The 11,064-nt window shown below is 41.7% G+C and overlaps 2 protein-coding genes across 3 annotated transcripts in view; one reads left to right on the forward strand and one right to left on the reverse strand.

The window, feature by feature from the left end:
• Positions 1–245: 245 nt before the first annotated feature.
• Positions 246–9,690, forward strand: LOC103924635 (glutathione S-transferase). Its single transcript, XM_009333197.1, has 7 exons — positions 246–314; positions 2,942–3,048; positions 4,145–4,196; positions 4,440–4,572; positions 5,671–5,812; positions 8,335–8,466; positions 9,344–9,690. The coding sequence occupies exons 2-7, from the start codon at positions 2,962–2,964 to the stop codon at positions 9,464–9,466; spliced, it is 669 nt and encodes a 222-aa protein (XP_009331472.1). The 5' UTR covers positions 246–314; positions 2,942–2,961; the 3' UTR covers positions 9,467–9,690.
• The window catches only part of TMEM14A (transmembrane protein 14A), a 17,416-nt gene continuing 12,291 nt past the window's right edge, over positions 5,940–11,064 (reverse strand). For both annotated transcript variants that reach the window (XM_009333191.1, XM_009333192.1), the window contains exon 4: positions 5,940–6,936. In XM_009333191.1, the coding sequence (XP_009331466.1) occupies positions 6,662–6,936 (275 nt within the window). In that variant the 3' untranslated portion in view covers positions 5,940–6,661. The remainder of the gene's footprint in view (positions 6,937–11,064) is intronic.

Raw genomic sequence — 11,064 nt, forward strand, 5'->3', positions numbered from 1 at the left:
GACAGACCGGTTTTTAATTCAGGAACACGCTTCAGTGTCCTGCGGCGCTGCTCGAGGGTGTTCGTCCAGCCTCTTTCTCCTGCAGCCGGGACCCACGCCGGGTGGGGTGTGTGTGTGTAGAGGGGGTTTGTGTCTGGCTCTGGGTAGGATCAGCAGGGAACCTGAAGAGGAATTGCTGTTTGGAGTTAAAGTTTTAAAATTTCTTGGGGTAATTTGCCTTTCACCTCCTCCAAACTCTCCTCCTAGCTCGGGTGGTGGAAGGAACGCTTTTTGAATCCAGACTTGGCCTGAGTCCCAGTAGAAACTACACGCTGGTGAGCAATTACAGTCTTAGGACGGTCTCAAGACCGAACCGGGCTCGATGCAGTATGGGGCTTGTGCTGTAAGGTCATTCTGTGTGAGCTGTGTTTGAGGAACAAAGCATTGCAGAGAGCTACTTTGGGGTCCGCTTTCAATTAGGAAGAAAGTTTAAGAACTTGCAGCAGATTATGAGCTTGCTGTTAAATTCACTTACTTGTTTCTCACTGGAAGGCCAGTGCCTGAATTGTTTTGGACAAAATAGTGTGATTTTTTAATACAGTGATCACAGCAGTAGCTGTCACTCTGACAACTGCCTGGCTGAGGTCCGAGGAAGGTCCGATGCACTAGAACATCAGGAAAGTTTGTGATTTCTTTTCAGGTCCATTATTGCTATTCAAGAAGGATAGTGCACCAACTTTGCTACTTATTCATGACTCACTGCTTTACAAAGGGGTATTCATTGCAGGGCAGTAACAGAGTCACCAAAGTATTTTGCAACCCTATGTAAGCATTCAGCCTAAACTCCAAAGTCAGTCCTTAAGCAGTGCAGTTCCAGGAAAATGTAAGCTTTTTCTTGCCCGGACAAAAAGCCTCAACCCTTGGCCAGTCCTCACAAGGAACTGTGATGAACAAGTACAGGTTATGTTGATACCTGGACTTCTCTCCACTGACACTTGCTCTGCTCTTCAGCTTTCCCAGTTGTTTGGAGTGGAGCACTGAGCTGACACTGGCAAGCAGGGCTCTGGCTGGGCTGATTTTTATCAGCTCTACCTCTGCTTCGGGGAGAGGTCGGGGAAGTTTGCTCTTTCCGCTTACGCTAGCCTGTCCTTGTAGTGTGTTTCCCTGCCTTGATCCCATGTGTTGGAGGTTAGAATGCTTGTCCAGTCTGTGAGGGCCCAAGTGCAGTTCTCCTCTCTGTGGAGTTGAGATAGTCATCTACTTCCTGGAGCACCAGGGAATGAAGTATTTTTGAAGTATGGAAGGTTGAGAGCTCTTTCTCTTGCTATAGTGTAACTCATACACTTATGGGAGTTAGAAATGCAGCGTAGGTCATGCTCGTCTGTGTGTAGGGCCTGGTAAGGTAGCTGTGATAAGGCACTTCTCTAAATGCCTTGTTTATGTGTTCAGGTATTAGGAATCTAGCTAGGCATCCAGCAGCTCTAGACTAGATGCCAACTCTAAACCGTCAAGACATAGTCAAGTCTTTATTAAAAAGCACATATTTACGGATCAGGAGAACTTTTTTGCAAGAGACTGAGGTGTCTGGGAATATAGGCATTGCCAGGGCTAGATGGAAGCTGAGCAGCGGTTTTGAAGACCTGTATTTCGGACTGGGGCACCATGTTTCTCCTGTGAGTCCAGCCCCTAGTAGAGCAATGACTGTTTGCTATAGGGCCTATTGATAAGATACCACCCAACACAAAGGACTTCAGTGGAGAAGGCCAGGGATGTGGTCTCCCCTCTCGCTGTTGTGCTGTTTGTTTCTGCCTCTTCATTGATGCCTTTGGGATTATGGCCAGATTCCACTTTATGGTTCAACTGTGAAGTCTATGCAAGAATAAATAAGCCTGCCTGTAAACAGATAAAACCTTGGCTTAACGATGAAGCACTCTGTTAGTCTGTGACTTTGTCTTCTTATTAAATCTGCTTTGTTCTTCCTGGGACCCATTAGTGATAAGAATACAGTGTTAGCTTTGTTTCCAGCACCAGGCAAGCTCACATTAGCTGCCGAGTTCATGCTATGGCATGTGACTGCACTTATTAGGGAAATTTGAAAGGATGAAGTGTTTCATCCCAGTGCCATCGTCCAGTGGGCTGACTTTAGCCCCCTGCTGCTGTGGGCATTGACCAGGCCTTATCTGCCCAACAGATGTCACAGTCTTGTTTGTTTGGTTTTGATTTTAAAGTTAAGTTTTCAGGGGAAATAGGATATAAATCCCTGTTACAGTTTAACTGTTGTTCGTAAAATTGGAATGGGTCTTAAGTTGGTCCACATTATCTGTAATGGATATATTGTGATTTGGCTAATGGTCAAAACAGAACTAGCTAGATATGGAAGTCAGCAGGCCTGGTGAAATATATGCTGGAATATATGTTGCTGTTAAGAGCTCATATTTGTAAAGGCACAGGAGCACGGGGCTTTGAAATGTAATGAGAGGTGTGAAAATAACGCTGGTGTCTCTGGGTTGGCGTTCTTGTGAAAATGCATTTGACATAGTACATTTTCAAGTCTCGTATGACATGGATGCTGTCACAAAACACCTATTGAAGAGATTGCATCACTACAAGGTTAAAAATGTATTTATTCAGGAATACCCTACAGTTCTGCTTTGGTTGTAAAATGCTCGTGAGCTTTTAAAGCTATGTTAATATTTTTAAAGATAGGTACGTGATTTAGTAGATGCTTATTACATTCTGTCATGATTCTTTTTTGAATTGCTGCATATTCTGGTAGTGTGTACTTTTTCTTTTTTTCCAACTAATCCAGAGGAAACTTGGTTGCATCAAGCCCAAGTATCTAGGCCTTGATTGCCCTTCTACTTTCACATTCATCTAACTGTATTTAGTTGTTTGGAGTGGAACATTTTAAATGCTAATTTAAAAAATGCTTCCTGTAAGATTATCATCTTGAATTTATCAGGAAACAAGAACTCTGAAATCATGGCGGGGAAACCCAAGCTGCACTACACCAAGGGAAGGGGGAAGATGGAGTCAATCCGATGGCTGTTAGCAGCAGCCGGGGTTGAGGTTTGTGCCTTTTTTTATAAAGTGGTCAGATTAATCTGTGATTAAAATAGGTATTCTTTAGAAAGGTTTCCAATTACATCTGTGCTTAGAGGTAGGCACAACATTACATATTGTGATGCAGAATGCTTGGATTCAGTGATACACTCTCTCGTATTTAATGTATTCCTTGAGCAATAGTTGTGCAGTAAAAGGATTTTAACATAAAAAGAGAATTGTTAAGTGTCTTTTTTGAAACATACTTTAAGCTGAGATCTTAAATCCTTGCTACAGACCAAAACTGTGTATCTCTGACTTTCTCTGAGTGCTCATTACTTCCCTGTGTCTCATGATTGTTCTCCACTGAAAGACCATGCGTACCACATGAAAATCTTTAGAACACGTCATGGTTTAACAGAACATTATCTCCAAACGAAGTGCTTTTTGTTCTTTGGGTCAGGACCTGAGTAGGATAAATCAGCAGAGTTGCCCTGAAGGCAGTAGGGGAGCTATCTAGATTCACATCAGGTGAAAACCATAATTTCTACATTCAGTTTTTTGTTTGAATACAGTGCTTTGAAACTATTTTCTCAGAAACTATTTATACTCCATTGGAAATGAAAGGCTTTCTTAATGGTGCTCATTTGTGAATGTTGCTGACAGAGAAGCTGCAGAGCAGGAGCGCTGAGGAAACAAAGATCTTGCGCTTATTAAAATGTCCTCATTTAAAAAAAAAAATGCCAGCAGGCGGAAAGAGGGAGATAAATGCTGCGTAACAGAGGCATAACTTATTAAAAATTTCTCAATATTTCATGTGGCATCAGCTGCTTTTAAGTGAATGATTTGGTGTCTGTTAATTGTTCATGCAGGCAAGTAGACTGGTCTTTTTAATGAGGAAGCTTTTGAAGTGTAAAGCATTGACCATTACTGTGGTGTTGGGGACACTATAGTCCTGAGTTATTTGCTGGAGCAGAGATGAAGAATCGGAGTAGGAGGTCAACACAAATCATGAGAAGTATGGGGAATAGTGTGGAGAGGTGGAGTCTAACTTCCAGACTTCCTTCCACTTCTCCATTGCCTTTGGAGTGACACAGTGTTGTTTTCTATCATTGCTTTTCAGTTTGAGGAAGAATTCATAGAAACGAAGGAAGACCTAGAAAAATTACGCAACGGTGAGTCTGTAAACTGTACCCTAAACATAAATTCACACTAACATAACAAAAGGATAACAGGTGATATTTTTGTAAGACCTCCAATACGATGTGACCTGTAAAGAGAAGATTTGAGAGACCTGCTTGCCGGTGGATGCTTTCATCCCTCAGAATTGAAAATGTCTTGGTGTATTACCAGGTCTCTTCCTCTGATTCAGTGTAGTACTGAGCAGTCTGAGTAGTTTGCTTATTTTTCTTTCCCAGATGGATCCCTGCTATTTCAGCAAGTTCCCATGGTGGAGATCGATGGGATGAAGATGGTGCAGACTAGAGCCATCCTCAGCTACATAGCAGCAAAGTACAACCTCTATGGAAAAGACCTGAAGGAGAGAGCCTGGTACAATAACAGTGCATACTATCCTTACTAATGCTTTTCTATGATTTTTAATATTTATGAGAAGAATATTGCTGTGAAATATCTGCATGTAAAGGTGCATATACATCTGCCAGTGCGTTGTCTCCTCAGGTCCAGGGATTGGGTGAATGGACTTCGTGATTGATAAATGATTGTTAATTGTCAACATAGTGAGAATGTTATGGCCACCTTCAGGCTCATTTGATTTCACAGAGACCAGAAGTGCATTAAGTTCCTGGGCAACTGCAGGACTTAATACAATAATAAAGGCTAAGTATGCCTTTTTTTTCTCTTTAAACGGGAAAACAGTAGGAAAAACTACAGCTGCCTGCAAAAGTGAAGTGTCTTTAAGTATTCTAATTTCCTTTTTTTCAAAATGTAAAGAATCTTTCACAGCTGATTTAAAGAAAGACATGTTCAGTGGCTTAATGCTACTGAAAATTAAACAATATTTTCCTCATATTACTTTATGTAAGCTGTGGATACTTTCCATTGTCATAATTAAAGGGTTAATGCAAAAGCAAAAATCCTTATTTATTCTTTCTTTAAAAAGAAAAGAAAAAGTCACACAAAAGTTCAATTAAGTCCTTAACCTAACTGACTGCCACTTACTGTAAGGGGTTTATTCTGTGATAATGGAGGGGAAGCTCCAGAGATTGTGGGGATTATTATGGACTGGCATGTCTGAACTGGCAATTGGTAGCTGGGATCCTTTCATGATTAGACCTCAAAACTATTTTTTTTCCTCTAGCATGGTCTGTATATGTGGTCTTTTCTCCCACAGCATAGCTGAATAGATTATCAATGGAAAACAGTGTGAACTCCACTTTGAATACATTGGTTGCAGATTCTTACTTATACCTTGCCTGTTGCAGACACTGTGAGCCTGTTTATAAAGATCTGCACTTTGAAAAAAACTGACCAGGAATCCAAGTGGAAGAACAAGAAAACAAACTAGTGTCTTATGTTACATTTGCTAATAAGCATTTTAGTCAGTGATCACTTCAGCATTGTAGTTCAGGAAAATAACCAAAATGGAATGTTCAAATGATAAATGTGAAATAAAAATATTTGTTTCAGGATTGATATGTATGTGGAGGGAACAACAGACCTGATGGGAATGATCATGTATCTCCCTTTTCAACCAGCTGACACAAAAGAAAAGAATCTTGCCTTAATCATTGAACGAGTTACAACCAGGTACTTTCCTGTTTATGAAAAGGTAAGCGATAAATCACCAGTAGTCCACAAAGACAGTAAAGTGGGGTACAGGTTCCCCCCACCCCAGTCCCCTGTCCCCACACACCTACTTGTCAGAAGGCAAGTGACAGTACAACTCTGGAACCGTATGGTGGAGGCAGCATTCAGCAGTGTGAAAAGAGGGCCACAAAATAATATCGGGCTGGTTTCAGTACTGAGTATCTTTGCTGTCTTCTTGATGACTCCTCATAGAGCAGATCCTACTTTTTAAACCTCGCTAGCTGGCTGATAGCTCCTAGCTTTTTGCATAAATGTACCGTTTAAATACTTGTGCCAGCCTTCAGAACTTAGTGCCTGAAAGTGTAATATACTCTTGCTGTTCAAAGTTAAATATAATTGTGCTTTATAGTTAAGGACCTAATTCTGTGATCTTTCTCAAACCCATTGCTTAAATATATTATACTTACAGACTATTACTGTCTTTTTCTGAATAGCTATTTGCATATCCTTAGGTGTGCACGGAGGCTCTGCAAACAGGATGTATCTAGCTTAAAAGCATAAAGCAATTATTTACTGGCTAGCATGCAATAAAGAGTTAGCCTCTAATGAGCTACGAGGTAAGGCATTGGTATGCTTGCCACCCCCATAGAGCAGATGAAGAGTGTTTCTTGGCTAGGCAAGAGTTGCTTAGTGGGGGACGGGTTGTTCTTTGCTTCTCCCTGGAACATAGCCTGGATGTAACTGAGTTGCCATTTTCTACCAACATGCTGTTTGTTCTGTTGTTTTGTTTTGTTTCTCCCTTTAGGATATTTTAATTTTTTTTGGTGTTAACATTTTCCTGTTTGAATTGAGCCAACTGTGCTCATCTTAACTAGCCCACTTCTGTTTTTAACTTTACCTTTTGTACCTTGTATGGTTTTATTATACAGACTTTCTCACAGTGCTTTTTCAGAGCGAGGCAGTCTCCTCGGAAGTCTGTGCCAAGGGTACAAAGCTGTGTTGTTTCAGAGCTGAGCCGGGTTTCTAGCTTGAATCCTTGGTTCACAGGCAGCTGAAGTCCATTCAAAAAATACAGGACTAGATGCAATTTCACATGCCTCTTTATCAGAGCCTGAAATAGCACACGCGAAACCCACAGAGGCTGCCCTGTGAAAAAAAATTGCACATAAACAACATAAGCCAGCACTCCTGTAATCAGAGTTCATATAGATCCACTGCCATACCAATGGAAGGCTGTGCTGAGAGAGATTCATTGCACACATTAATCTTTCAAAGATTTGAAGTCTGATGACATAAGTATTTAAGTTATTAAAAAATAAAAAAGCAAATTATACACCAGTATCCTCCCAACCTTTGCCTAGGTGGCGTAAACTACTGTTATGATATGTTTTAGTGTGTATGCTCACTGGAGGAAAGTCTTTAAATAACCCTTGTTCACTTATGGTAAAGACACAGCTAAACTTTTCCATTATTTTTAGCCTAGTTAATTTTGTTAGAATGATTAATAATTTTCCTTCTGTACCAGCTGTTTTAATTTGTCCATTGATTCAGCTTAGCAGGGTTTGCAGTCCATGTGTTGTGCCATCCAAATAGAAAATATCCCTAGCTATGAGTGTGCACTTTAAATACTCAGCAGCCAGATAGAGCGGCAAAAGGTAATTTAAAGCACTGCAGGCAATCTGGTTCTGATGCTCTGTTTGGGAGTTTCCACAGGGCTTTCATAGATAAGCTGTGGTGGACCTTGTTAGAGCAGTATAGGAAATAACTACATGAAGGTATCAGCCTTGCCTCTGTCAGAGGTTACTGCCTCTTTTATAGTAAAGTTGGCAGATGGGACTGGAGAAGGAATCGTCTTCCAAAGTCGCAGGCTGACGTCCTAGTTTTAGTGCACATTTGTTAGTTGTTTAAGTGTAGCATTAGAATATATTAGGCACAGACACGTTTCCTTCTCCTGCTTCTGCTACAAGGGTGATAATCTTCAGGAAAAAGGTAAGCTGGAGAGCTGGTTACTGCTGTGAAGCTGTGCTGCAACATTCACCACAACTTGTCTATTACAGCTATTAGTAGCGTTGGCAGGCTGTGATTCTTGCATCAGCAGTTTGCCATGAAAGAATCCTTCCATACAGGATGAAGGGTGGAAAGGCTGTCTTCCTTCATTCCTGACCTATTTCAAACTATAATCAGCAATCTCAAATTTTGCTGAAACATCTAGGAATTCACTTGACTTACACTACAGGTGAACTGTCTTGACTACCTCTTAGTTACTTTGGTCCTGTTTCTTTTCTATGATTTAAGTCTTTCTTATGGGACTGGACTTGCTGCAGCTACCTGGCAGTGGGTTAGAGTGAGTGATAGGTCTGCGCACACTGAAACATGAGTTCTGATTTCATTTTTTGTTGTGAGAATACCTATCACTTTCTAACTTTATAGATTCTTGCATGGATTTGCTCTGCTGTGTATTTTTGTAGAAATCTGTCTGTAATGAAATACCTAGATAAAATTGTTAAATCTTATAGGACTTTTTTTTTTGTTCGTATTTTGTAGGCCTTAAAAGACCATGGGCATGATTATCTTGTTGGCAACAAATTAAGCTGGGCAGACATCCATCTGCTGGAAGCCATTTTAATGGCAGAAGAATGTAAGCCTGATATACTGTCTGCATTCCCTCTGCTACAGGTCAGTAATCATCTGATCTCAATATGGAATGTAACATAATAAATAATAAACACTGCCCAGTTTTAAAAGCTAATTGATGTTTAAATCTTTTGAACTGTTGTACTACGTCACTGACAGTTCTCTGGTCTACTTCTGTTGACTACAACTACCTGAACACAGGTGGACTGCCTTGCCCCCAGAGCTGCTGGGGGCTCGCCTTCCTCCAGCTCTACTTTTCCCAGCTGTTCTCAGCTGGCAGGAATTCGCTTACTAACGCTACCAGTTTGGTCCTGTCGATGTCTACTTCCACGTCTTCAAATACAGCAAGGAGCATCAGGAGGGGAAGTGTGCGGCCTGTTGTGTCTGCAGTTCCTGTCCTTTTCTTTTTGCTAGCAAAATTATATTTTGAAGAAATCATATACAAGAGCTGTTAAGTTTCTTACGTCTTGTCTTCCATGGTGCTTTGCACTGAGGTATTCGTGTCCTTGCCTCTTTTTTTGCCCAAATATATCTGCAGGATTTGGATTCAGGCTGCAGATATAAAAATTTTCTTTTTTCTTTCTTTTTTCTTCCTCCTTTACCAGATGACTCTTAACTCTTTAATAGTAATTTCTCCCATCCCCATCTGGGAAACTAAGGTAAACTTTATAGCACCAGCATTGTGGATCAGAATATTCACACCTGGATTTTCTAAAAAGACTAATATGTTGTAGGTGTGGTTTTGCTTTTTTTTTTTTTAATGGAAAATGCTGAGGGCTGAGCTGACTATAAGGAGCTACCTTTCTCAGTTTAATAAGTATGTCTGAGAAGTAAAAATCCAAGTCACCTGATTTTTAAGCTATAAAGGATGGAATTATAATTTCCTGACTCTCATTGGCTTTACTGCTGCTTTTTACAGGCTTTTAAAGGAAGAACAAGCAACATTCCAACAATCAAAAAATTCTTGCAGCCTGGCAGCCAGAGGAAGCCACCAGCAGATGAGAAGTTTGTTGCCGTTGTGAGGAAAATATTCAATATCTAATCATGTGGCTACTGAAGATAATGCAACTATAGTATATTATCAGAGCTGTGCCTTGTAAGTGTAAACTGCATAGATGTATTCTGTAGCTTGCAACATACAGCCAGTCACATGTAATCGTTGAAACAGAATACGCTTTTAAATTAGAGCAAAAGGCTAATTTGGACCTGTTGAGTCCAGAAAGTTGTATTTCATGGAACAATTATATGAAATCTATACAATGCTGATACTTTGTGGTTTTTTCACTTACAGTGCATGCCTGGTAGGGTAAAAGGTTTCAGCTGTAGCTTCCAGAGTGCTGTAGAAAGCAAGCCTTTTTCCCCCTTCCCCTCTCCATTTTAATAAATTGCAGGAGGAAAAGCCACTCCATAAAAATGGGTCAGTCATTTAAAGTCAGGCCTAGAATCTTTTGGTTTTGCTCTCTAGGTGGTCTCCTAGATCAAAGTTCGCTATCCCCCTGTTGTATTTCACTGCTGTAATACGTTTATGGGCAAAAGTAAGAAACTTGATTAATCCCCACATGAATCTCACAGAAGGGATTTTATTCACGGAAAGATCAAAGTACGTGTTTAATTAGCTTGATGTGGTTTTCATCCACTGAAACCACCTATTCCCTTGCTCTTCTTTTTGCTGCTTGGCTAGATGGTCACAGTGAGGAAAATGCCACTTGACTGTTTTTTTGTACGGTTTTACCTTCTTCAGTCACTTCCCAGGTAGTTGTAAAGAGAACTGCACTGGCTGCTTACCTTTTCAGTAAAAGACTGGGCACCAGTGACACAGCCAGGAGCAGTCTGAGGACTATCAAGAAGGACTACAGAGCCCTGGGAGTGGCGGGAAGGGACTCAGGAGCGCAGGTAGTTTTTTCATCAGTCCTGCCGGTCAAAGGGAAGGGGGTTGAAAGGGCCAGTCGAATCTGGCAAGTCAACAAATGGTTACGGGACTGGTGCCACAGCCAGGGGTTCGGCTACTTAGACCATGGGACTCGCTTTGAGAAAGCTGACCTACGCAGGGCTGACGGGGTCCGTCTGTCAGAGGAGGGGAAAAGCATCTTGAGTCATAGGCTTGTCAAGCTGGTGAAGAGGGCTTTAAATTAGAGATGCCGGGGGAGGAGAACCTCAATCCATCCCACTCCCACCAGTTTGATGGGAGGGGCAATAGATGCCCAGAGCCTGGAGAAGGAACACAGGGCAGCAGGAGAGCGCCTGAAGAGCAGCACAAAGGAACTCCAGCCAGTAAGACAGCTTCATCGGGAGCCCAACTTAAATGCCTCTATGCAAACGCACTTGGCATGGGGAATAAACAAGAGGAGTTACAGACGTACGCATGCCTGCAGGGCTGCAACCTTATTGGCATCATGGAGATGCGGTGGGATGGCTCCTGTGATTGGAGTGTTGGGATGGAGGAATACAGGCTCTTTAGGAAGGACAGGCAGGGGAGACAAGGAGGGGGTGTCGCCCTCTATGTCAATGACCAGCTGGAGTGCATGGAGCTCTGCCTGGGGATGGATGAGGAGCTAACCAAGAGCCTATGGGTCAGGATTAAAGGGAAGGCAGGGACAGGTGACATTACAGTGAGGGTCTGCTACAGGCCACCTGACCCGG

Source organism: Pygoscelis adeliae, unplaced genomic scaffold (assembly GCF_000699105.1).
Source record: "Pygoscelis adeliae isolate BGI_AS28 unplaced genomic scaffold, ASM69910v1 Scaffold57, whole genome shotgun sequence".
Lineage (NCBI taxonomy): Eukaryota > Metazoa > Chordata > Aves > Sphenisciformes > Spheniscidae > Pygoscelis > Pygoscelis adeliae.

Coding starts and splice junctions, on each gene's coding strand:
- LOC103924635 (XM_009333197.1), top strand. CDS start 2,962: ATGGCGGGGAAACCCAAGCTGCACTACACCAAGGGAAGGGGGAAGATG. Junction 4,197..4,439: donor CCTAGAAAAATTACGCAACG/GTGAGTCTGTAA, acceptor TTTCTTTCCCAG/ATGGATCCCTGCTATTTCAG. Junction 4,573..5,670: donor GACCTGAAGGAGAGAGCCTG/GTACAATAACAG, acceptor TATTTGTTTCAG/GATTGATATGTATGTGGAGG.